Below are 27,188 nucleotides of genomic sequence, written 5' to 3'. Positions count from 1 at the left end.
GAGGGGGGCTCAGTTAGGCCCACTTATCTAATAGCATTATTGTATTCCAAATTACCACTTATTCAACCAATCTCTAGTTTGACCTCTAATCCAGTTGTTTTACATTCAGTTAAAATCTGGAAACAATTCAGACTATCATTTTCCCTTAAAGAGTTACCGCAGGCTGCCCAAATTGCTAAAAGATACATCTTTGTTCAATCTATGATAGATGATGCTTTTAGAGTTTGGGCTAGAAAGGGTTTGGTCTCATTGTCTGAACTTTATATTGATGCAAATTTTGCATCCTTCGAACAGTTGATACAGAAATATGACATTCCCAAATCACATTTTTATAGGTACTTGCAGCTTCGTAACTTTGTGGCATTGAATTCTAATAACTTCCTATCATGTTTACATTTACATTTACATTTAGGCATTTGGCAGACGCTCTTATCCAGAGCGACTTACAAAAGTGCTTTAATGTTTACAACATTGGATACATACTTACACTGGGTTAACTAAGTTAATAACTAAGTACCATTAGTCCAACACATCTGAGGTTTTTTTTTTTTTTTTCCCCCGGGGGGGGTTAGTCCAAGTACTGGAGAACAGATGCGTCTTGAGTCGTCGTTTAAAGATAGTCAAAGTCTCTGATGTACGGACATCTAGAGGAAGTTCATTCCACCACCTAGGTGCCAGAACAGAAAAGAGCCTGGATGAATGCCGCCCTCGATCCCTGAGAGATGGTGGGATGAGGCGAGCAGTGCTGGAAGATCGGAGGGAACGTGGTGCAGTTCGTGGTGTAATTAGCGCAGAGAGGTAAGTGGGTGCTGGGCCATTTTTAGCTTTGTAGGCAAGCATCAGTGTTCTGCACTTTCTTTATTAGATTCAATATTTGAATGTAAATCAGTCCAAAAACAAACTATACGCAGGATCTATGGATTACTTAATATATATTATTCAAAACCCTTAGATTTACTCAGAAATAAATGGGAGACAGATTTAGATAAACCAATTTCAGAGGATATCTAACACAAAATAATACAATGAATTTTCTCATCATCCATTTGTCTTAGACATGCTGTAATACAATTCAAGATTGTGCATCGTCTACACTGGTCAAAAGTCAGACTTTCTTAGATTAAAGCTAAAATGAACACCACATGTGACAGATGCAGGCAGGCTCCTGCAACTCTGCTGCATATGTTCTGGACTTGTTTAAGACTCTACATGTTCTGGACCAATATTTTTTAAAGACTTTTTCTGGAATATTTGGATAGACAGTAAAGCCAACTCCATGTATTGCATACAGTCTTTCTTAACTTTTGCTGAGGGCATGAACGCAGATAATATTGTACTGTAAATGAAGGGTGTGGGGAAGATTACTTATTCCTATTATTATTTTATTTTATTTTTTTATGGACATCTGATTGTTATGGTATCCTTGTAATTGTCTGGAGTTGGGGGAGATGGGGGGTTTGGTTTTGTGTTCTCTTTTGTTCTGTTTTTTTCTGTTTAGTTTAAAAATAATAAAAAAAACTTTGATAAAAAACAGTATAAGTGTTATAGAAGATGAATGAATAAGACACGTTGTGTTTGTATGTATGTTTGTAGGAAATAGGAAAGATGCAATATCAGACAGCCTGTATATTATATAGGAAAATTATTTTTACAAGAATAAAATTGAACCAGTATTCAGGCAAAGTCGTTTTCATTTGGTCTTCTTCACTCTGCTAAAAATTACTTTAAATGTAATCTAAAAAAACAATAAGATTAGTTTGCCCTCACTTATGTCGTTTTTGTTTAGGCATGGTGGCGGAGGAGGAGGTTTGCGTGACCCTTATCCAGTCACGTGGAGTGTAAACAGCCAATCAGCGTGCGGCACTGTTCTTGGCGCCTCGGTGTGAACGGAATGTAGACCAAAGCAGGCGCTGAGAGATGTTTTTACACTGAGTGATATTTTCATTTACCGACGCTTGATCGCGGTCCTGCCTGGATCCTCTGGTTGTTTAAAACACACTGGGGTTTCAGAAGAAGTACAGTCGCATCTCGAACATGCCAGTTACTGTTTTTGTTTTGTCTTATTGATTTGTCTGTCCGGCTAGCAGACTAGCACAATGAGCGCTGCGAAAGAGATCAAGCGTAAGTTCTTCCTGTTAATGCAATATGTAACGATCAGAAGAGATTATATATTAACACTTTATAAATGATGTTGCGCGGTCGCTCATGTGTTAATGCACGTGTATATGTATTATATATCTCATGACTAACTCGGTTCTTTACAGCTGATTAGTAACGTTCACGGATTAAACAACACATCAGTCACTGATCTCTTTGTTCAACAGGGATATATGTGTTTATTTATGTGTAGGACGTCACGTTATCTTTTTTTTTCAATGTAGAGCTGCAGAAAGCCAAAAGCAAAGCGCAGATCTCTAATAACCTGAAGGAGGAGGCCAGTCTGTGCAATCAGCTCGGAGAACTTTTAGCCAAGAATGGTGAGATGGGAAATCATCCGAGAACCCCAGATATATTTCCTAATGGTTCTCAGATCTGACTGTGTATTCTTCTACTGATGATCGTGTGTGTGTGTGTGTGTGTGTGTCCGTGCTTCAGGTGATTACCAGGCGGCCATAGAGGAGCATCGGCAGGAGCTGGCGCTGTCCGAGGCTCTGCGTGACGTCATCGGCTGTGCAGTAGCCAATCGGAAGATAGGAGAGTGTTACGCGGAAATGGGAAACATCGAAACTGCTCTGAAGGTACAACAAGAAACACAACCTGACTGTATTACCCTTTAAGACTGACTTGACCATGTCTGTGAAATTAGCTTTTGCTATTTATTGTTCAACAGTAAGGCGTTTTTGCTCTTTTTTTTACATATATGTAGAAAGTAGTTCTTTTTATTTTCGTAATTTTTCAAAAGAATTGAGCAATCATATAATCTAGATTGGGCGTTGGTGGCTCAGTGGTAGGTTTCTCTCACCTGCCATTCTCAAGGCCCAGGTTCAATTACTACCCAGTTCCCAAACCCCAGCCACAGTCCCAAGCCCGAATAAAATCAGACAGCTTCATCACGAAGGGTATCCGGGGTAAAACCTGTGCCAAGTTGTGTGCAGATCAGATGGTCCATTGTGGCGACTCCTTGATGGGAGCAGCCGAAAGACTAAATCCAAAATCCAGTATCTCAAAATATTAGTATATTTCCTAAGATTTAACAAAAAAAGGATTTACAGTACAGAAATGTCCAACTTCTGAAAAGTATGTTAGTTTACGCAGTCATTACTTGGTCGGGGATCCTACTGCATCAGTGTGTCATGGCGATTATGTCATGGGTTATCCTCACTGCTGAGGCTTTAGTAAAGACCAGGTTGGTTTGATAGCAGCCTCCAGCTTGTCTGTTGTTGGGTCAGGTGTTGGGTGTTTCTCATCTTCCCTTTGACAACAGCCCATGAATTCTCTGTTGGTTAATTTAAAGCGAGTTGCCTGGCCAATTAAGCACAGTAATATCACGTTCATCAGGTTATTTGTTAACGTTCTAGTTATGATACATATATCATTGCTGTTCTTTATTATATTATATAATTGTTCCGCTCCATCTACACCCTAAACTGCATCCTGCTGATATTTCTACTTCTACTATAATGTAAAATATAGTGTGTCGAATGTAGTGTTGGCTGATATAACCACAAATCAATTAATACTAATTAAGTAATTGAACATTTTACCTTTTGCATTATAATAAATTAATAATAATTATTAATAATATTGACAGAATAAATAAAAATAACTAAAAAACACTAGCAGAATTTCAAAAAGAGAAATAATTGACATGGGCAAGATTATGTCGATTAGAGGTTCTGAATGTTGGTTTGGATACATTTTTTGATTAACTGCTCAACCCTAGTTGAATGTATTGTTCTGTAACCACACTCACCAAGAAAAAATCCTATTACGTGTAACTGTACCTAATATGTGTAACATTTAACATTTTTATTTATTCTAATGCCCTCTTCCAGCATCAGAGACGCCATTTGGATCTTGCTCGCTCTGTAAATGATGCAGCTGAGGAGCAGAGAGCTCTGGCCACCATTGGTCGTACCTATCTCTTCCTTCATGACTCCGATCAGTCCCGGGACAGCCTAAAGCATGCAGAGGATGCTTTCAAGAAGAGCCTGGCTATACTGAATGGCCGTCTAGAAGGTTTGCACACTCGTGTTGTCCTATTAGAAATAAAGACTACTTTTTTTTTTTTCTTTTTGGTCAGGTAACACAGCAATGTAGAGGGTAGTCTCTTTTGTTTACAAGCACTTGTTCATTTATTGGTTCATTCAGTCATAATTCTTCAGTAAACTTTTCATCGTGGTTACACTTGTGGTGAATCCAGAGCTTATCCCTACACACTCGACGAGATGCCAGTTCATTAAAGGAAACCATGCCCACATGTCGATATTTACAATTTGGGTAATAAGGGACCCATGCCCATGCGGACAGTAAAGCAAGCTCAGTCTCTATAACAGGGGAAGCTGGGGATCTGGAGTTATGAGCCTTTAATGTAATCAGTGCACCACCATGCCACTTAGCTTACTGGCCTTTGGGTGGCCGAGGCAAATTTCCTTATTTGACCCTATAAAAAACGGCAATTGAATCGGATTTAGCTTGATTTAACATGAGTGTAGTTATAAAAACCCTAACCCTGTGCTTAAAATCTAACACAAAGTAGAGTCCACATGAAAATACCAAATGTACTGCTCAGTTTGCAACCTGTAATGCTGCAGTTTATTGTACTTGGATCTTGGAGAGTGAAATATGTTTAGTATTTGCTGTGCGATTATATATAATTGTGAGGTCAATTATGTTTTCATATCAGAGAACTCAAGCAAGATGGACATTGGTGGACTTCATCAAACAAGATGGTCTCTAGTGATGTCTCTATTTTGGCACAGTAACGGAGTGTTTGAGAATAATTTAGCTGTGTGTGCACTGCAGGCACTGTTTCATCACGGGAGCTGAGTGAAATGAGAGCACGCCTGTTGTTGAACCTGGGCTTCGTGTTTGATGGCTTGAAAGAACCACAACGCTGCAGCGATTTCATCCGCCAGAGCATCTACATCTCAGAGTGAGACACTTTCACTTAATACCTTTGACATTCGTCATTGAGCGCTTGTTGTTTTACATAGACACCATTGATGCTGCAGTTAAATTGCATTTTTCAAAATTTCAGGAAGAACAACCTGCTGGAGGATCTGTATCGTGCCAACTTCAATCTGGGTAGCATTCACTTTAGGAATGGACAGCACTCTCTTGCTATGCGCTGCTTTGAGAAGAGCAAGGAGTGTGCACGGAAGATGAGTGATAAGTTCAGCGAGAGTGAGTGCTTCTACACCATTGGCAAGGTGAGCAGTAAGGGAACAGTAGATTAACCAGGAGGATGTGTGGGACTGAAATGGGACTATGAATTTTCGACAAAACTTTAAATAGTTCAAATTCAGTTTTGGAGGCCCAGTGTGCAGCACAGTTTATAATTCACTAATGCCTAAACAAACACACTAAGCCTGGTTAAATCAGCTGAAGACTCATCTAACTGTCCTGGACACTTCTCCTTCAGGACTGAAGCTGAAGAATCCTAACATGGGTAGAGCGAAATAATGCATTGTGGTGAAATGTTGATAAAATCTGCATAGGTTCTTCTGAATCTGGGAGACCTGGTGGCAGCTCGGCGCTCTCTGAAAAAAGCTTATCGTCTCGGCTCCCAGCAGCCTACAGAGAGAGAGGCAGTCAAGAGGGACCTGAGAATTTGTAAGTGATTGAGTTTTTTCCTGGTCTGGGAAATATAAAAGTTATTAAACTGCATTCATCTGTTCATTCTCCATTTATTCATCCATTAAATATGGATACTGTTTCCGCAGCAATCCGTGGCTGTCAGCTGGAGGAAGCTATGGCATCTGTCAGTAACCCCGTCTCCCAGGAGGCTTTGGGTCTTGCAGAGGGTCTGGGAGATCTCTATTGCAAAGTGGGCTGCTATACTAAAGCTCTGGAAGCTTATCAAACACAGGTAAGAGGATTATATTTGTCTCTATACACCACCACAATAGATTTGAAATTTATGAATCAAGATGTGATGTAGACCTTCAGCTTCAATACGAGGGTTAATACAAGTTTTGATTTGTTTTTTTTTTGTAAGCAAAGTCGCTTTATTTTCACAGGCTTCAAAGTAATTTAAAAATGTATTGACTAATTAGTTTGATGGTCAGTTATGGCCTATTTGTTATTACATGACAAACTAAGAAGATAAAAGGTCTAGCATTCAGTGTTAAATTTGCATTCGGTATATGTTCATGGGAAATCTCAATGTACGGTCCAAAGAGGTGCCCATGTGAAGGAGGCAGAAAAAAGAAATTCTTAAAAAAAGTAAGATTACAGCTTTTAAAAAGTGTTGCTACATCCCACAATTACCAAACATTATAGTATGTCAGTTTGTCAAGTCATCTTTTATAGACTTGTTTGTGTAGTCTCTCACTCGCTGAACTACAGGTTGGTTTAATAGACAAAATACAGTGCATTCAAAAACAGTGCCATACATTTTTAAGATAAAAAAAAAGAATCATCAGTGAATAGTTTCCATTCTATGAAAGTAGGACACCAAGAAGGAGGTGTCCAAAATGTGAAGGGGTTCGTTAAAAGTGATTGATTTTAAATTGGGGTTTTAATTCTACTTATTTTTTTATACAAGTGTTACTTTATCTAAATATTAACTGTTTACTGTATGCAAAATGTATTGCAATTCACAGAAAATGTTACTACCATTGAACCAGGGCCAGGTCGTTTGGGAAGTTATCTTTCTCATACAATTCCATTCCATCTGTTTTTGTCACATGGGACGTGCCTCACCTTTATCACACTCTTCTTCTTGTAAACTATTTTCTGTCTCTGAGCTATTTATTTAATACCATCTTCTTGGTGTTTATTTGTACACTATTTTCATGGTTTGGTATATTGGGCAGATACTTTAATTTGTGTGTCCCAACTTATATTTGGGAAATTATAACTACTGTATAACTTAAGCATCTATGCTTTTTAGCTGTCCTGTGCTGAAAAGTTGGGAAAGCCTGCTCGAGAGCTGGCTGTTATTCACGTTTCTCTGGCAGCCACTTATTCTGATCTGCGACAGTTCAACAAAGCTTTAGAACACTACAGACATGAGCTGAAGCTGAGAGAAGGCAATGCCAAAGAGGTACCACAAAACACACACTGGTCATTTATCCTCCTCAGAGATAAGAAGACCACAAGTACAGTATATATGAAATTCGTTCCTAGATTTTCTCACTGTTTGTTTCATGCGTGTGTGGCAGGAGTGTGAAACATGGCTGAACATTGCGAGCTGTCAGGAGGAGCATGGTGTGAGCCTGGATGAGGTGGACAGCAGTTACACTGCTGCTCTGAATTGTGCTGAGAGAGCAGCTCAAAACAAACTCCAGGTTCCTAACCCTCCTCTTTGTTCTACAAATGAATATTCTGAATATTACATGACAAACTGATGGTCTATTGTACTGTAGGGGCATTTTTATTTATCCACCCCATCCCTGTATCCATTTGATATGAAACTGTATATGTAAATGCAAAATGCCAAAATCTCCATTTCGATTGTTAACCTTTTAATGCCACAATAATGTTTGTCTTTTATTTGGTTGTGTGTTTCATGTTCTTGGCTCCAGAGACGTGTTCTGAGGGTGTGGCTGCAGGCGCAAAAGCGTTCCAGCTCCTCAGGCGCTCATGCCACAGAGGCCCGTCTCCGGGAGCTGAGTGAGGCCAATGGCTGCCGGTTGGAGGACAGTGATGAAGATGAGGAGGAAGAGGAAATGCAGAATAGTGAACCTCTGGACAGTGATATTCAGCTTTCAGATTCTGGTACAGAAAACATTAAGATAGTATTCATGAAGATGGATGTAATGTAATAATGGCCATGAATTACATGCTTATACTGTATGTACGGTACTCTTTTCTGTGCAGATGATGATCTAGAGGGTTATGATAAGCTTGTGACTGGCAGGAGAAAAACTGGCAGGGTACGTGAAAATTATTTGCCATTTCATTATGATGAGCTTTCATCATTCATGTTATGACTTTAAATTTTTTAGAATAATTTTCACTTTTTTTGCATGGTTTGTTCACACACAGTGGAACCGACGTAATGAGAAGGGTGAAACTGCACTCCATCGAGCTTGCATCGAGGGCAACTTGAAACAGGTTCAATTTCTGGTAGAGCAGGTGAGCTGACCACATGACTCGAAGTCAAACAGTTCAAAGTGGCTTCAAGCATAGACAGTATGTACAGTACACAGTAAAAATGGAGCAATGTTCCTCTAGGACTGTTGTTTCATTTCCCTTTGTACTGTATTTATCAGCTCTGGTCATGTGATTCTGTCTGACATGTCTAATTTTTTCTGTAATAGGGTCATCCACTAAATCCCAGAGATCACTGCGGCTGGACTCCACTGCATGAAGCCTGTAACCATGGCCATTTAGGTACTGCGATACTTGTTTGCTTTTTCGATCACTTTAACTTTCTCTGTTTAAAGTTAGTTTGGTTAGTTAAATTTTTTTTAAAGCTTTTTTTAACTGGGTTAGATACATTCTGTGTCGACATCTTATCTGCGTTGTGTTTGTGTTTTATAGGGATTGTATCTTTGCTGTTGGACAAAGGGGCGAACATAAATGATCCTGGTGGTGCGTACTGTGATGGGGTAACTCCCCTGCATGACGCGCTGAGCTGTGGCCACTTTGAAGTAGCACGGCTGCTGCTGCAGAAAGGGGCCTCAGTTAACATCCGCAATAACAAGGTCAGATGAAAAAATAATACATTTTTACGCAATACATGAAACTCAAAATCCAGTATCTCTAAATAGTACATTTCATTTCTGTTTGCTGATGAGCCTGAATATTGTTACAATTATTGTTTTCTCTTATACAGTTTGTGGAGACTTTGGGTTTATAACTGTACAATTATATTCATGTTTAGAGTTTTTGGTCATTTTCTTTCAGTGCGGATGTATATATGTTCTTGTGTGTACTCTGTATCCATTAGGGTGACAAACCTTTGGACACCTTGCGACAGTGGTTAAAGACGTATGGTCGTGAACTCGACCAGGAAGCACGACAGGAATGCTCAGAAACGGAGAAAATCCTGAAGAGGGTGCTGGCAGGAGCAGGTGAGGAGTTTAAGAGTTGAGTAATTTAATGTAATAAATGTGTTCGCCACAGAAACACATTTATAGTGATATCGAGTTAAAAAATGCAAAAGAGAAGTTAACCTTAAAAACAGCGTCGGGTGAGCGCAACTGTCCTCGCTACTTGTTTTTACCTTCCTCAGTGAATTGTGCTAGATCCTACACACTTTATTGTATTAGTAACATAATTAATCACTTCAATAGTCATGGTGTCTATTATTAAACAAACACTTATTAATTAGCTGCTGGCCTTCTCTTTGAACAGGTTTTATTAATCAGTAATGGCATTGTCTGTCTTCCCTCCTTGTGCTGTAGTGGCAGCTGTGCCTGTGACTCCGCAGCCTCTACAGGACAGTCAGCTGTTTGATGCTGAGTGCTCAGAGCCACTGCTACAGCAGACTGAGTCCCATCCCATATCCCAGAATGCTTTGATCAATGCACATACCCCTCCAGAGGCCAGTACTCCTCCCAGACCAAGGCGATCCACAGGCCCCCGCCATCAGCCCAGAGGGACTGAGGAGAATGTCCTGTTTGGGGTGAGAGTTCACTGATATGAAAATCTTTAATGGTTTTGTTAAGCACCTGTGTGCCCAGTCTATTAGATTCAACTGGTTCTCAAGTTCTTAAGGTTTATATAAACACAGTCCTTTAGTGGCCTGAAGGGGGCAGAAATATCATCAATTAAACAGTTATATATTCTGATTGATCAGAAATTTATACAGCGGAGCTTCAAAAGTAATTTCAGTACCAACTGCAAATACTAGTTTTATATTTATGTACTTTTAATAATGTTATTTTTTTTATAGTTACAACTTGAACAGTTTTCTGTGAAGAGATTTTTTATGTAAACAGTGCTTTGTAAAAGCGCGGGAAAGTTGCACTCTTGTGGGGATTGGGTGCCTTAGTGGTCAGTACGGTGTGCCACATCTTTTATCGTAAAAAATAGTTTTTTTTCTTTTTCACGTACCCTATTAGAATGAGAGCAGCTCGTCAGAGCACTCGGACACTGACATCAGCCCGCTGCGCCCTGTGCGGCCTAGACCTCGCTTTGCTGATGTCTCTCCATTTCCACCAGAAGTTTGTAGCACCCAGGATATCCCTAATCCTCATGAGGCTAGAGTGACAGAGTTGCCTTCGCAGATTCGCTCTGGCAAAGAGGAATACCATAGGGCTATGCAACACCTGGGCAGTGCAAAGTCTCGTCTTCTCTCTCAGAGCCTGTCAGAGCCGGCCTTCAGCAGTACGCCGGCAGTATCCACCAATCACATGTCAGCTTTAGTCCCTGAGGAGCATTACATACAAGACGACTGGCTGGAAGATGATTTGGGGAGCGCTCAGCCAAAAAAGAAACGGAGGGTGGTCTCAGAACAGGACAGCAGATGGGACAGTGCAGGATCTAGAAATCAAAACCGTGCATCTGGATCGATAGAGACATCTGCTAGAGGTGTGGAAATGTGCAAATCCAATATTATAAATAATAAAAAAATATTTTTAATTAAATGAGTCTTGTGAGTGCCTGTTGTGTCTCGGAGGTTTTTTAAAATTATATTTCTCTTTCCAGGTCAGCCATCCTCCAGCAGGAGTCTTTCTCTAAAAAAGAATAATAAAGCCCGACAAGTGAAGATGAGCCAGCTGCCAGGTATGGTGATGCTGGGCAGAAGAGAGGTCACCAGATCACCCAGTCCCATCATGACCCCTGTTAATGAGCCCCCAGAGCTTGGACGGCCACATCCATACAGCACACAAGCAATGGTGAGAGTCTATTGTAAATTACTCTGCTACCAAATTACCAATGCACATATTAAATCCCGACTAGTTGCTTGGTCAATTAATCAGTGGTGCCTTAACATGGATCCTAATACTGTACTGGGAAAATGGTTCTGTTACTGGAAGCAAAATCTGTAAACTCTGCAAAACCAACTCTCCCACCTCTTTTCATTTTTATCTTTTGGTTCTCTGGCTAAGGAAAGGGGATTCTTTGGCTCTCCATTTTATACGCAGTGAAGCATCTAACCAATCATACATGAGACCAATTCTTTTAAGTTGTCTTAACGCAGAAGGTAGGTAGGGGTTTATCAAAAAAAGAGGAAGACTTAAACTAACCTCAAAGTTGGAGAAAAATACCAGTTCTCCTTTTGTTAGATTATTTCTGGTAGATTGTACACTTCACAGCGTTCAGAAACACTTTGCAGTTGTCAAAAAAGTTACAGTACTGTGCAAAAGTCTTAGGCACCATATGATATGCTGTACCAATTTTGTTATATATGGTTATCATGTCTGCAAAATTATGTACGAAGTCATTTAGTATTTCCATATATAAATTAAATATTTATAAATAAATAACCTTACAGGAGAATATATGCATGACTGTAAAGAAGAAAAAAATAGACAAGTTTTCAGATGGAAACAAAAAACCTAATGTACGCTTCTGGAATTTGCATAAAAATAGAAAAGGAGCGAGTGTGACAGTTACCAGAAGACTCGTAATCTCCAGCAAGCTCAATAAAACCTAACAACTGTTTTCTTATAAAACTGCACAAATCTGTGTGTAAAACTCCTGATTTTAAGCAAGTTTTTACTCCAAATATTGAATTGTTTATTTTATTGCTCTTTTAAGTTTCTTTTATGCAGAAATGTTTTCAGAAGCATCTTTTGCTTATGCCATATTTTTGTATTTGCCCAAGACTTTTGCACAGTACTATAAGTAAAATATGCCCCTGCCACTAGGTGGTGATGGTGGTATATATATTTTTTTTAGGTGGTCTGTTTTTCAGACAGTTTTTCAGATATTTTAAGAGGATGAAATTGTTAATGCAATTATTATCTTAATACTTTCTCTCTCTCTCTCTCTCTCTCTCTCTCTCTCTCTATATATATATATATATATATATATATATATATATATATATATATAAAATGTACAGTGGAACCTTGGATTACAAGCGTAATTCGTTCTGGAAGCAGGTTTTAAATTCAAATCGAATTTCCCCATGAGAATTAATGGAAACTCAAATTATTCGTTTCACAGCCCCAAAAAATAAGCACATAAAAAATTTACAAAAAAATAAAGTAAAAACAAATTAACCTGCACTTTACCTTAAAGTAGCTACAAATAAATCCCGACAGACAAGTGTTTCCGTTTGTGCGCACAGAAACACAGAAGATGTGTTAACTTTCCTCCACTCTCAACGGAAACACTGTTTTATTGGAAAAATAAACAAGAAATCTCTTTAATGACACTCGATTGAGTGACACTCTAACGGAATCACTGCTGTAAAGTCAAAATAAATCAAATTAACCTGCACTTAACCTTTGAAAAGAATCAAGACAGAGCAGTGTTTCTGTGTAGAGCAGAGAGAAAGAGTGTGTGTGTCTGTGTACCTGTGAAGGCGAAGGTAGGAGGGGTCTGTGTGTGTGGGGCACGGTGTCCAATGACGCGCGCTAATACAAAGAGAGAAAATGGATCTTTAACCTCTCTAATAAGAATTGCTTTTGTTTTGCATGTGCGCTGTTCACACACGCATACAGACACAAAATAAAAGATGTTTTCTGCAAACGCACATGGTCACAACCAGGTCTTGTTTACATTTAAGTCTTTGAGCACAGACACAGTGATGAGACTCTTAGCCACAGGATTTGAATGGTGGAAACATTTTAAAGAAAGCTGTATGTCCGTGAATAACAATCCTAGCCAAGGTTTCTTAGAGCCTACTGCAGTCATTCCTGTTAACTTTCAGTAAATGGAATGCCTGATAGGGTTGCGCGATATGCCCATTGTCATATCGTCCTATCGTCAGCCTGTAAGATCGCCGATACACGATAGTAGTCAAAGCCCAGGGTTTCTGCGTGTTGTCGCGTTGTATTCAGAGAGTAGTACATATTTTTGTGGTTATTTTTTTCATTTCATGTCTTGTTTTATCGATAAATCTGCTCATATCTGCGCACGCGTTTATCAGCCTTTTGATCAAAAAGTTGCACGCGCAACTCACTTTCACTTTGCACAAGGCAGTGTTTATTGTTTAGTGTATATTTAAAGGCGCATAAACACAATAAAACAATTGTTTTAGGCTAACATATCATACCTCATTGTAGTTTTTTTGCACACACGCGCGGGTGCGTTACAATAATAATAAGGAAAAATCACAATAATAAATTCGGAGCAGTACTACTAATAATAATTATACTGAATGAAGAAAGCGCCGTCGAAGAAGTATCATCATTGAAGGAGAGAAGAAAATGAAGAATTAATACTTATCAGTATTTACAGTTTGAGCTCGACATGTTTATGAGCTCTGTCGCTTGCTGTCAATGGGTGACTAGGAGAGAGAACACATTTTCGGCTTCAGTAGACACACAATACTTCAGACTGAAACACGACTGCCCCATACAGGTAATGAAGGGCATTTTCACAGCTTGCCGTGCGCAGCCGTGGCAAGTCACGGGATTCCTTTTCTTGAAACGTGGGTTTTTAATGGCGACATCTGTATCGTCCATATAGCTGACTATCGTCGATAGACGAGACTATCGTCGATAGACAATAGTATCGTCTATCGGCACAACCCTAATGCCTGATCCTTGAAAAATCGACAGATAACTTTTCGCCAACTTGCCGAAGAGAGGCATCCATCATCACATACCATGTACGGTCCTAACCTCACTCCAAGCCATTTCCACATGTTTGGGCTATTAAAGGAGTTCCTGGGAGATCAGTTTGATCACTGCTCCGACTTTTTTCTTTAATATACAAGCACTAGTGAAACCTTTAGATATATAAATAAAAGAAGTTTTTACTCTAAGAACTATGTTCTCTTATTCTGTGCAATCAAAAGTCATGGTGTGAACACCTCATGTTTATATAAATAGAATAATGTTTGAGCTTCAGTACTTACAGTAGAGTATTACAAGTATATGAGTAATTTAATTATTTTTAGAATGTAACTGATAAAAACTCTGTAGGTGACCTCAGTAACTGACTAAATGATTAATGGTCCCATAAACAACCACAACATCATTTTGATCAGATGCTAGTTTTTTCTTTAGCGCTGAGTTGATTTTTTTACTTGTGTGTTCATAGCCACAGGCTGTTCCTCAAAACTCAGCAGCTCCAATGCCTGCACCAATCAGGATGAGAGTCAGAGTTCAGAACAACGTCTTCCTGATTCCCGTCCCACACAGGTCTGATCTGCTTGTCTCAAATATACATACATACAAGCATAGAGTATCTCACAAAAGTGAGTACACCCCTCACATTTCAGCAACCACTCTATTATATGTTCTCAAGGGACAATACTATAGAAATAAACATTGGATATACTTTAAAGTAGTCAAAGCTTGTGTATACTCCTTGTATAGCAGTACAGATTTACTCAACAATAACTTAACATGCAGACATTGTCTAAAAAACTGGCACAAAAAATTGAGTACACCTTAAGTGAACATGTCAAAACTGTGCCCAAGTGTCAATATTTTGTGTGAGCACCATTGTTATCTAGCACGGCCTTAATCCTCCTGGGCATGGAATTCACCACAGCTGCACATGTGGTAGCTAAGATCCTTTTCTCTCTCCTATACAGTAATAATATTACGGAGCTGCTGGATGTTAGATACATGGCGCTTCGCCACCTTCCAATTTAGGACGCTCTACAGGTGCTCAACACATCAACCTGATGAATAGGACATGTTGCTTTAGAGGGTTAAAGATGTACTTAGGGTATTGCCAGCTATTTTGACAATGGCTGTATGTTGGCTAAATCAAATAAACATTTAAAATGACTACCCTTTGCCTTCAAACCAGCATCACTTCTTACATAATGGGTGCATAATTAACCAATTATACCAAACGGAGCTAATAATCAGTTTCATATGTACTGGGTGCGAAAAAGTTTCATGTCACAGGTCATACACTATGGCGAGACTCAGCAACAAGATACAATACAAGGTACAGTAGTCATACTGCATCATCACGGTCTCTCCCAGGCAAAGATCTCAAAGCAGACTGGGGTTTCAAGATGTTCTATTCAAACTATTTTGAAGAAGCACAAATAAACAGGCAATGTTGATGGTTGAGAACCATAGATACAATGGACGGCCAAAGAAACTTCATGCTCACTTCCCTTTGAGACTGGAAGATGTACTGCAGTGCCATCAACCAAGAATTGGTGGATAGCAGTGGGACCCAGGTATACCAATCTATTGTCTAGACAGCCTGGTAGAGAGAACAAGGAGTGCTGGTTTGGCTCTCACAGAGCTCTGATCTTAACATCATTAAGTCTGTCTGGTATTACATGAAGAGACAGAAGGATTTGCCCCAGCCTACATTCACAGAGGATCTGTTGTGAGTTCTCCAATGTGTTTGAAACAACCTACCTGGTGGGTTCTTTTAAAAACTGTGTGCAAGTTTAAATAGAAGATCGATGCTGTTTGCTGGTAAATGGTGGTCACTCCAAAATACTGATTTGATTAGGTTTGATTTACATCTCTCTTCTATTCATTTATTTTCCATTTTGTTAATTGCTAATAAATAAACTACTAATACTTTAGTTTTTAAAAAGTATTCTCACTTTACAGCATTTTTAAACCTCTGCACGGTACTGTATAGATTTTTTTTCTTTACACTTTGTGTGTAGATTTGTTCCTGCGTTCTCACAGACACCAGTATACTGTATGTGTGTGTGTATGTGTGTGTGTATGTGTGTGTGTATGTGTGTGTGTATGTGTGTGTGTATGTGTGTGTGTATGTGTGTGTGTATGTGTGTGTGTATGTGTGTGTGTATGTGTGTGTGTATGTGTGTGTGTATGTGTGTGTGTATGTGTGTGTGTATGTGTGTGTATGTGTGTGTATGTGTATGAGAGAGAGAGAGATAGAATAGCAGTCAGTCTGAGGTATTACAGGCAAAAGTGCCTCTGTTCACCACCACAAAGAGCTCAAGATGTAACTCAATTATAGAGTTTAATTCAAGCCATTTTATATAAGGTCATGCCATGTCACATGGTTAAAAACAGTTAGACAACTGACTACTAAGCAATTAGTTAGTTAGTTAGTACCCTGACAAATTAAAGAGCAACCTCAACATCTGGCTTAATCCAGAGTTCTTTAGAGGAGGTTGGCATGTCATTTGTAATGTCTGGAATAAAGAGACGCCTACACAAATGTAAATATAGAGGTTTGCCTTATGATCAAACAACAGATAGTATTCAAAATCAGAAAGACCAGAATACACTTTGCTTTGAGATGACAAAAAACTAAAATAAAATAAAAACCAAATAGTAGGAGATAATGATAGCTTATTGCCATAACCCAATTGAGCATGCTTTTTAGTTACTGGAGATTAAATCTAAAAGAAGAAAGGTTTACAAAAAAGCTCCAGATGAATTCGGCTGCACTAAAGGTCTGACAAAGCAGCTCAAGAGAGAAAACTCAGCATTTGGTGATGTCCATGCATTCCAGATTTCAAACAGTCAGCAATTGAAAGTCTTTGCATCCAAGTATTAAAAATGATTCTAACATGAATAATTATGTTAGTTTGACAGGTCACTTTGAAGACAGTAAAATGGAGGGAATGGCTGTAATTCATAAACATATTTTTGTTAAACTGCTTGTATTAAAGCTAATAGTTTACATTTGAGTCTATCAAAATCTAGTGGTGGCATAAAGAGGTAAAAATCTGAAAATTGTGTCATTCAGTACATGCCCATAGTATTAGGATTTATTAGTACCACACTTTCCTTTTTAAGTTGTTATTTATTCTGACAACCTCTTCGCGTGCTGTGTGTGCTGGGTGTGTCACCCCTAATATGTGTTCTCAACACTGCTTATGTGTGATTTCTGCAATAAACACTCATTAGTTCGTTCTCAGTCAGGCTAATTTTACCGCTGTGTGTTTATAGAACTGTTAGATCGTTTGGACCCTGCAGCGTTTTCCTGTGTTTTGTGTGTGTGTTTGTGGGGTATTATTTTTAATATTGTGGTTGTTTTTTGTTTTTTTTTGTTCTTAGTGAAGCTGACTCCTGCACAGTGTCATGGCTGTGTGAACAGGCTGCACAACGTTACTATCAAACCTGTGGGCTTCTTCCACGTCTCTCGTTGCAGAAGGAGGGTGCTCTGCTCTCACCTTCTGACCTGCTGCTGGCTGTTTTGCACACCAACGAGGAGGTGACGACATGTACAAATATCGCTTGCTCAGAACTTTAGAAATATTGATGAAGTAAATTGCACTGTATAGGAACAATGTCGTCAAGCACCACTAGCTTCCCCACGCTGTTCCCACAATTGTATAGAATGTCTTGCCCTTGTTCATACCTTGAGATCCTTAAAGACATCGTTTAAAAAGAAATACAAAATCTGGAACTATGTATGAATCTTATGGTCATATGTCCACAAACTTTCGAACATATAGCATACCCTTGATGGCATATCATGCATTCTTTATGGACTTGATGCCGTGAAGAAGACTCTATGAAGATGATTTTTATGATGACTTGTGTATATCCAGGTTCTGGCAGAGGTGTGTTCCTGGGATCTGCCTCCTCTTCCAGAGCGGTATAAGAAAGCTTGTAAGAGTTTAGACGTTGGTGCGTATCTTTCTGCCTAGTTCAATACCAGCTTTCCTACCGAATTTGTCTAAAGTTGTTTCAAGAACTGGATTGCATTTTGTATGTGTGTTTACTTCTCTTTGTTTTTTGTATATGTGTTGTAGAAGAGAACAGCCGTGTGTTACGGCTCTGTGAGGTGCAGGATGGCTCTCCTTACGTGTGTGTATGTGGTCTTAGTCTGACTCCAACAAGTCTGTCTCCCCTACTTCGAGCTCTCAAACTCCAGAGCAGCCTCACGGAGCTCCGCCTTTCCGCCAACCGCCTTAATGATGACCTTCTTCCTGAGCTCATCTCTGCGGCAATCACCATGCCTCGCCTTCGTCTTCTTGATATCTCAGCCAATCAAATCACAGGAGACGGCATGAAGAAGGCAGCGGGTACACTAGAGGGAAGGACTCAACATGCGTTTCCGGTACTTTTTACTTTTCTGAGTGTTGCTAGTTTTTTTGCCTCCAAATGTTAATTGGAAAGTTATTTGATTTTGTACAGATTTTAATAATTGGACATTACATGGGTTACTAGCTTGATGGGTTACTTCTTGTTGATTTACCGATTAGCCTTAAAATTATGACCACTAACAAATAAAGTGAATAACATTGATTGTCAACAGCACCTGGAAGTGGGTGGGAGATGTATAAAAATAAAAACAGCAAATGAAAATGGTCTCCCTGAAGTTGATATGTTGAAAGGGGAAAAAATGGGGAAGAATGTGGTCAACTTTGACAAATGAGGGCAGCTCCAAAGACTGCAGCTCTTGTGGCATATCCATGGTGTGTTGTGATCAGGACATACAAAAAGTTGTCTAAAAAAGGAAAACCAGTGAACTGAGGATTGGCTCTTGGGCAGCTAAGCTAAATACACGTAGTGAGTGAAGGCTGGCCCATGTAGTCTAATCCAATAGAAGTTACTATTTTAGTAGTAACTCAAATTGCCGAAAATTAATGCTGGTTCTTATAGAAAGGTTAGAACACTTGGTGCATCACAGACGAGTCAGGGTTCCCATGCTGACCCATGTCCATTTCCAGAAGTGAGGCACATGGGCACGTGAGCATGAGAACTACAATGGGATAAGAAGGCCTGGTATAATAAATTACATTTTCTTTTACATTATACGAATGGCCGATTGCTTGTGGTTTGCTTACCTGGGGAAGAGATTGTGCCAGGATGCAAAGGTGGAAGGAAGGCAAGCTGGCAGATATAGTGTGCTGCTTTGGGCAACGTTTTACTGGGAAACCTTGGGTCCTGGAATTCATATTCATATTCCAAGTATTCCCCTACATGTAAATGATATTCCCTCATGGCAGTTGTGCCTTTTAGCAGAATAATCTGCCCTGTACCACTGCAAAAATAGTATAAAATGTTTTAGGGAACATAACCAGTTTGAGGTGTTGGACTTGGCCTCCAAATCCTTTAGATGGATGTGCAATGTGAAATCAGTCGGTGGATGTGCCAGATAAAACAAATTTAATCGATGGGCGCTCCACCTCACACCTTACAGGACTTAAATGATATACTACAGTTTGTTGACAAATACAGCACACGCCTTCAGAGGTGTAGTGGAGTCCATGCCTTGATTGGACAGGGCTGTTATATTAGGTGGGTGGTCTGATGCAGGGTACCCCTAGTGCCTGGTCCCAAAAGAAAACGACATTGTTGTGACAAAACAAACAAACAGAATTTAGGTATAGATATAGATCCACACTTTTCTTAATTGGTTTAAAGCTTGGTATTTATTTATATTTTACAAGCTTCTTTTTTCATTTGTTTATTGGTGTGTATATTTAACAAGACATCATCTGTGTTTTAGAACCAGTAGTGTTTTTGACAAAGCTTTGGTGACATCATTGGTAAACTTAAAATTTCACTTTTCTTGATGTCAGTGTTGCATACAGTGCAATATTACAGTACGCAGGTACGAATTTCATCTGATGATAAAATGTTATATGAAAATTATACTGGCTTTTAGAAGAAGCCTTGAAGGTCTGTCTTGTTAACCACAACTTTATCAACATGAAACCGTAGACACAGTGAGTCAACATTTTCCATTATGAGCTAAACCTCTCAACCTTTTTCTTTTTTTCTTTTTTTTGGACCCCTGACAAAAGTTTTATCATACCAGCATACCATCCTATAGTAAAATGAGTACCCTTTTTCATATTCATTATGCCAGCAACAATTTGACAATTTAAAGCAAACATTGTGATAGTTTCTTTAATAACCCTTTTTTTTTTTAGGTAGGAAAGGCAAGTAACCATGAGTGAATATCAGTAATAAAATAATTAACTTCCCTGTTATTAACTTTTTAATGAGAAATTTGGGGGTGTCTACATTTGGGGTGCCTGAAGACAATGCAATCAGAAGGTCATGTTCGACATTTAGTTTGTTTCTATTTTTGCTCTTTAGCTGTGTGAGAGCAGAGGAGCCAGCCTCACATAAATATGTAGTACTAAACAGCAATAGCACTCTAATGGCATGGTTGACGAGATTTGCATGCGAAGCTGTACCAAAAGTGAGAGAGTATCCTCTGAGAACTTCTTTCGAAGACCACGATCGCATGATAGCACCACCAATTGATTTTCTTTTTCAGATGTCAAAACCACTGTTTACACACTAATTCTGATTGACCCTTTTGTCTATTCTTGGGCTAGCACTTTTTTCTCTTTTAATCACAGAACTGTGCATGCAATCTCTCCAGATGTATTTCCAAGCTAGAGTCTGGTCTGGATGGTGATTTAGCCAGAGATTTAAGAAATGTATCCTTTGACTGTAATGCTAGTGAATGAGAAACTGAATGAGTTTCACTGTAGTGTGCAAGTCACTCAACACCAACAACAGTCAATTTAAATGAAATATCTCTGACTAGAAGTAAATTATTGGCTGAGTGTTCATTAATCTTGCTATCAGTTTATGTGGCTTACTGTTAGAACTGGAGTTGGCAAATTCGATCATGGATCAGTGTTTAGGAGTAGGCTGGATTTAAGATGTCTAAACTTCAGACTCTGCTCCATAAACTTTCAGAACTCTCCGCTCTCCCATGGGTTGACAAACATTTTACTAAACATATCTCATTAGTTCTGAGACACAGAATGGTTTACCAGTCACAGGCTACAATTTTTTATTTTACTATCCAGACAGGATTAAAGATGACACTTGGATTTATTGTTGAGGATTGTTATAGACACTCTGCTCTCCTGCGTCTAACCGGCTTGCACGAGAGACCTGGAACACTGGTGATAGTACAGCTGGCCCATATATACTCTGTTTAATTTTGTGTGTGTAAATTATTAATAAAGTGTGAAATTTCTGTTGCTGTGGAAATTTCACACTTCGAAAATAAAATATTGAGATAATAAAAAAAAAAGTGACATAAATCTGAAACATCAAGAAACACATACTACTGAAATCTAGCAGTTGTACAGATATTGTATAGGTAATATAATAATTATATGAATATAATTATTAGACAAATTCTATTAACCTATTACTTACATATATGAACTATATTAAAGTAATTCCTATATTATCTTAATGTATTCAACTTGTGTGCAGATGTGATTTGATTGATTAATAGATGTGATTTGATAGATAAATAGACAATCTTTTTGTATTGTTATAGTCAGTGATGTATTAGTTTTCAGAAAATTTTCACAGAATATTAATAGATTTTAAATTTAAGGCAATGTTTTGCTAAAGCTTGTTAGAGTGTACCCATGATGGCTCCCACCACTATCATATCCTGTAACTTCTAGTGGTTTGCAGCCCCCAGTGATGTTACCCCACCCCCGCACGCTATATTAAGCTTTAGTCACAGAGTGCAAAGGAAAGAAATGTGCAAAACTAATGGTGTTATTGTTAAGAAGTAAGAAGGGTGTGATGCATGTGCTTGTGGCTGATAGTACACAGAAGAAACTGTGCATTATTGAGAAGATGGGCAGTATGCATGCACATTGCCTCACCATGCTCTCTTTTGTTTTTGTTTTTTATTAGGCTTTTAAAATTAGTTTGTGGTTGATTGTTCTGTTACTTGATTTTTTATATTTATATAACAATGTATAAAAAAATTAACATTTATATAAAATAAATATATTTATTTATATAAAATAAATTCTGAACTAAATACAATTTAATTAAACTACCCCTCTAAAAACATTGGAACAGTAAGGTCAATCCTTGGAGTTTGAAGTGGAAACTTGAATATGAGACCATGGATTAGATTTTCAGTTCTCATTTCCTGATATTTGCATGTACTGTGTATATGTAAAGTAACTTGGAACATGGCACATTTGGTGGAAGGCTATCTAGTTTTAGGTGATCAAAATTATTAACTTTTAATACTTGCAAATCCCTTGATTATAACTATAACCTATAATCGCATCACACTAATAAAGCTCTGACATCACCAAATAAGCTTGTTTATTTTCATGATCATGGGCATATTCTTTCTTTCTCCACACTTTGGCCTTTTTATTATTTATTCGAGGTTAATCTTGCTTTCAGAATTTTTGTGAATCAGCTTAAAAGTTGTTGAAGCAATGGCTGCTTTCCTTCACAATGTTTTGGCTGTATGGCTTTTGGATTTCTGCTCCCAAAATCTTCTTCAAACAGATAGTTGTAATACCTTGACCTTGGTTTTTTGTGATGTCTCAGACTGTTTTTGTGTTTTTACATACGTTGAGCATTTATGCCCAATGCTAGTCTTCACAGGCAAAACCCAGGGCTAAAACCAATAGTACAACCACTTGATTTGTGGTTTTAAGCAGAAGTTGTCAAGTTCTTGAGTTCTAAGTTGTTTCACTTATCTATGTAGATGTTTCACAAAACAAAAGCTGAAATTCTGATCAGTCATTTCGTATTTATCTTTCGTTTTGTGAAACATCTACAAAGAGGAGTGAGACAATTTAGAACTCAAGATCTTGACAACTTCTGCTTAAAACCACAAATGAAGTGGTTGTACTATTGGTTTTTAGCCCTGGGTTGCCTGTGATCTAGGCAAAACCTAGTGTGAAAGAATGTGAAAGAAAAGATTTACCCTTAACACTCCAGTACTTATTGAGGACAATGTACTGTATATTCTGGTGGTCTGGTCTGACCTACATTATTTATCCAGAGCAGATTGTAACATTGCAAAATCAAAAAATATTACTAGGCTTAATTTGGCAGAGTGGTGCAACAAATGGTGTTGCAACATAAAGCCGCAAGGTGCCCGGTTTAGTCCTGAGCTTAGGTGTGGAATTTTTGATATGTTCACTTTGTCCACATAGGTTTCTCTGGTTTCCTTTTGCCTCCTCACACAACAACTGCTGTTTGTGTGCTCTCTTTTCCTTTCTCTTGGAGTTGCATTTAGTCTTAAGAGAAAAGACTGTTTTCACTTTGTTAAATGTTTGCAGTGTCTAATGTGGCTTGCAGGACAATAATCTCTTGCACTATTAGTAGGATAGAGATATTGAAGCTTTGTGTGGTGATTTTTTTTTTAATACTGTAATTGAGTAGTGAAAATGTGTGTGTGTGTGTGTTAGATTTTTGTCCTTTTGCATTCCTTCGGTCAGCATTCTGCAGAAATGTAAAAAAGAAGAGAATGAATGCATATACTGGTGGCTGATGCAACTAACTACTGCTGGTGTTTGTCTCTAAATCATACAGTATATAGATATGTAGTATAAGTAGTGTATATATTACTCTTAATTAAGACGGTCTCTTTCTCCTTTTCAGTGTCTTGAGGAGCTGAATTTAAGTATGAATCCTCTTGGAGATGGCTGGTCTCAGGCTTTGGCCTCGTTACTGTCTGCCTGTCCCCTCCTGGGTACGCTGTCTCTGCAGGCCTGTGGCCTTACCGCTCGCTTCCTTCAGCAACACCGGCTCCTGCTGGCCAGTGCTCTCACAGGTACGTCTAATTCTTTTAAACTTTAGTTACAGTAAGCAGCACTAAAATTATTATACTATTTAAATAAAACATATAGTATGGTATATACTGTATGTGTAATACCAAATCACAGTAATGTGATAAAAATGCTACACAGGCATTAGATCGAATTTTGTTCCTCAAATATTGTAATACAATATACTGGTAAGTTAAATTTTGCTGATTTGGGGTGCATAATAATTTTTCCGTTTAATAGACAATATGTGTGTATTCCTGCCTCATGTCTTGTGTTCCTGGGATAGGTTTCAGATTCAACATAACTCTCACCAGAATTAAATGTTTAATAAGGAAGAATTATAAATCTTCTGTAAAACTATGAGTACCCAAGTGTCTTCCTTTTGCATTATGCACTTTGTTTGTGACATTATCTTTTACTTTATAGGCACCGGTAACTTGCGGTCAGTGTGTCTGTCCCAGAATGCATTGGGCTCGACAGGGTTTGAGTTGGTGTTGAAGACATTGCCACTACAGCACCTCACACACTTGGAGCTTAATGCTGTGTGTAAAGGTCCCTCAGATCAGCCTGCTCTGGACCTCCTCAGCAAACTTTTCACACAGGTACACTTGGCTAACACAGCTACATATCATCATAAAAAAAACATGTCACCATTCCGTCAACTTTAAAAATTTGAATACATTGTATGTAGTCAGAACTCTACAATTTTTTTAAGTGAAGTCAAGATCACATTTATACAATAATTAGTTATTGTATTTCCCTTTTTTATAAAGTAGTCAGCAATTTTTTATAATTGTTCTGCTTTTTTAAGAGGCAGTACTGACCAGACTGTCAGATAAGGGTTTTATAAGAAGATCATGCTCAATGAAGGAAAAACAATTGCTCATCAAAGGTTTGGGCAGTGTGTGACGACTGCTTGAGCTGCACTCAACAGTTTTGCACACTAAGTGTTGGGTAGTGGTTAATGTGGTTTTATGCTTGTGCATCTTGCATCTTTCCGGCCTAGTGAATGTGGCCAAATTTAGGGAAGTGATTAACAGTCCCTTATCGGTCTGTGGTATGCAGCTGTATTATATTGTTTTTTTTATTTGGTTTATATTTGTCAAATTATGTTGTATTTTCTTTGATTTATTTTGAATACATTTAAAAATATTTCTGAAATATGGTGAAATATTATGGTGAAAATTTTACTTTGCAGTGGACAAACTAATGCAACTTGTATGTGTGTGTGCGCGCGTGTATACATATATATTTACGTGCGTGCATGCGGACGTGTGTGTGTGTACGTACGTACGTGCGGACGTGTGTGTGTGTGTGTTTTCCAGGGTGACTGTACACTTACTCATCTAGCCCTAGCTGCAAATGGCCTGAATGATCAAAGTGTCAGAACATTTACAAGGTGAAGTCTTTATTGTAGTGTCATTATTCTTCACAAAGATTATTTAATCTTAAAACTCTGTTTTAAAATTTCACAAAAGTTCACAAAAGCCAGAATTCTAATCTGTTGTCTCAACAAAAGTGCTGTCCTTGTTATTCCAGTAAATTTGCAGAGGTCAGTGTATTTCGTATCATATTGCTAGTTCTATTCAGAGTTAGTGGAGTTGTTCCTCTCTGAGGACTGGTTCAGTGTGTAACATCAGTCGAGAGAGATTTTCCAGATTTTCAGTGACTATAAGATTCTCTGTAAATATACTGTAATTAATCAGTAATTTTCTGTTGACATTTTAGGTTTCTTGCTCTTTGTCCTTCCCTTGTGTCTCTGGACCTGTCAGCTAATCCTTCTGTTACTTCAGCCGGACTTCACAGCCTCCTTAATGCTCTTGGAGAAGCACAACGTACTTTGACTCATCTAAACCTTCAAGGCTAGTCATCTAAGTACTTGTGTGTTTGTGATAGCATTTTGTTATCTGGTACAGTGTTCTTGTCCTGTTATAAATGGAATATTTTATATTTGATGTGTTGGTTACTTAACAAAACCATGTTTAAATGTAGGTGCCATGGAGACATAGTAAATAGCGTCGATACCTCATAGTACCAGGGTAACCAGTTCTCCCAAGCATAGGTTACTGTTGAGTTATACTTGTTCACTTTGTGTCTGCTTGGGTTCTCTGATTGGTGGCTTTTAGTTTCTTGGGTTCCCACTGTACAAAAACATTTCAGGAGGTAATGGTTCTTTATAAAACAAGGTGCATGGTGCCCTGCAATGCACTGGTTTCTGATCTGGGAAGAATTTTCCTCCTTGCAACCAGTGTTTCCAGGATAAATTTCAGATCATAACCAGGGTGAAATAATTACTCAGGAATAATAAATGTACACGCAACATCTACAAAATGAACACCACTGCCATGTGAATTGAATAAAGGTATCAGAACACCCAGAGTACTAAGCCTACCACGTAAGGGGCTTAGCATAATAAGTATACTGACATTTAGTAATATACTGTATTAATTTCCCATTCAGTACTGGCACCAGGATACTCTGGAAGATGTTTTTTTTTTTTTCCCTCCTGTCTGGAAAATTAGACATTTTGTGGTAAAAACACTTTTTTAAAAACAGGATTTTGGGGCCTTTAAAAGTTCTCGTTTTTTAAGGACCGTGGGACCTGGTGTGTTTGGACAGCCTCGCTGAGTGCGTTCAGGATCTGCAGCTGTAAAAATCTGTAAAATTTTTGCTCATGAAGGTGTTGGCCATTGCACCTCACTTCAGTAATCCTAACACCTACATGTCAGGGCGTTCAATCAAGCACAATGATATCAACAAATCAGTTACATTTGTTGACAACTATACCGATAATGTCAATTAATATTTGCCCCCCTACCTTGTTTTGAATAATCTGTTTGAACTTAAATAAAAAATATTCAGTAGTTTCTGGCTTATTTGTACATATATTCAGTCGTTTCTGGCTTATTTGTACATCTCAGATCTTGCATCCCTTTCAGGTTGCCAGGTGTGCGGACCGTGGGACCCGTTGTGTTTGGACAGCCTCGCTGAACGCGTTCAGGATCTGCAGCTATGCTCTCAAAGACTTAACAAGCTGGATCAGGAGATACTTCGGCGAAGCTGGCCAGGCCATATCTTGTCCCGCAACTCTAAGTGCCTGCTCAGTATTGCTTCTGATCTACGCTGACTTGCACTGTAGCATTTGTGCAGTCACTCTGCTTAACCTGAACTGAACTGGGCCAGCCCCAATACTAGTGTTTTCCCCTGTTTTTTCTATGACTTTTTCCCTACTTCCACTTTATATTAAATCACTTATTTTTCATACATTTATGTAAGATATTTTTCAATTGTTAAGTGTAAGTCAAAATATACTGTGTGTTGCAGAAGCAGTAAAGGCCTTTGTGCTCCTCTATGGCAATATAGAATCTATGTGAAGCATTTTATGGATTTACCTTATTGATAAGGATCCTGTATAAAAAATGTACTAATAAATACAAAACTATATGTGTATTAGTGACATTTATTCAGCTGCAAACTGGACAGTGTAACAGGCAATACTTTTTGTTTATACTTCTTT

General features: G+C 38.5%; 1 protein-coding gene across 1 annotated transcript; it reads left to right on the top strand.

Annotated features, from left to right (window-relative positions):
• Positions 1-1,894: 1,894 nt before the first annotated feature.
• tonsl (tonsoku-like, DNA repair protein) lies at positions 1,895-27,188 on the top strand. The gene is made up of 28 exons (XM_053510469.1): positions 1,895-2,121; positions 2,382-2,477; positions 2,596-2,738; positions 3,996-4,179; positions 4,966-5,095; positions 5,201-5,372; positions 5,661-5,775; positions 5,886-6,031; positions 7,058-7,210; positions 7,329-7,454; positions 7,692-7,884; positions 7,987-8,042; positions 8,155-8,244; positions 8,430-8,502; positions 8,653-8,816; positions 9,062-9,185; positions 9,519-9,739; positions 10,179-10,647; positions 10,765-10,955; positions 14,278-14,378; positions 17,199-17,355; positions 17,696-17,774; positions 17,900-18,207; positions 23,505-23,676; positions 24,098-24,273; positions 24,997-25,070; positions 25,400-25,533; positions 26,611-27,188. Exons 1-28 carry the CDS (start codon positions 2,097-2,099, stop codon positions 26,796-26,798), a joined length of 4,260 nt encoding a protein of 1,419 aa, XP_053366444.1. The 5' UTR covers positions 1,895-2,096; the 3' UTR covers positions 26,799-27,188.

This window comes from Clarias gariepinus, chromosome 13 (assembly GCF_024256425.1).
Source record: "Clarias gariepinus isolate MV-2021 ecotype Netherlands chromosome 13, CGAR_prim_01v2, whole genome shotgun sequence".
Taxonomy (NCBI): Eukaryota; Metazoa; Chordata; class Actinopteri; order Siluriformes; family Clariidae; genus Clarias; species Clarias gariepinus.
The sequence above is the reverse complement of the archived record's forward strand: the minus strand, read 5'-3'. Positions and strand labels throughout refer to the sequence as shown.

Excerpts from the sequence above, each read along its gene's own strand:
- tonsl (XM_053510469.1), top strand. The coding sequence starts at position 2,097 with ATGAGCGCTGCGAAAGAGATCAAGC. Across the intron at positions 2,122-2,381 it reads CGCTGCGAAAGAGATCAAGC|AGCTGCAGAAAGCCAAAAGC; the intron begins GTAAGTTCTTCC and ends TTTTCAATGTAG. Across the intron at positions 2,478-2,595 it reads AGAACTTTTAGCCAAGAATG|GTGATTACCAGGCGGCCATA; the intron begins GTGAGATGGGAA and ends TCCGTGCTTCAG.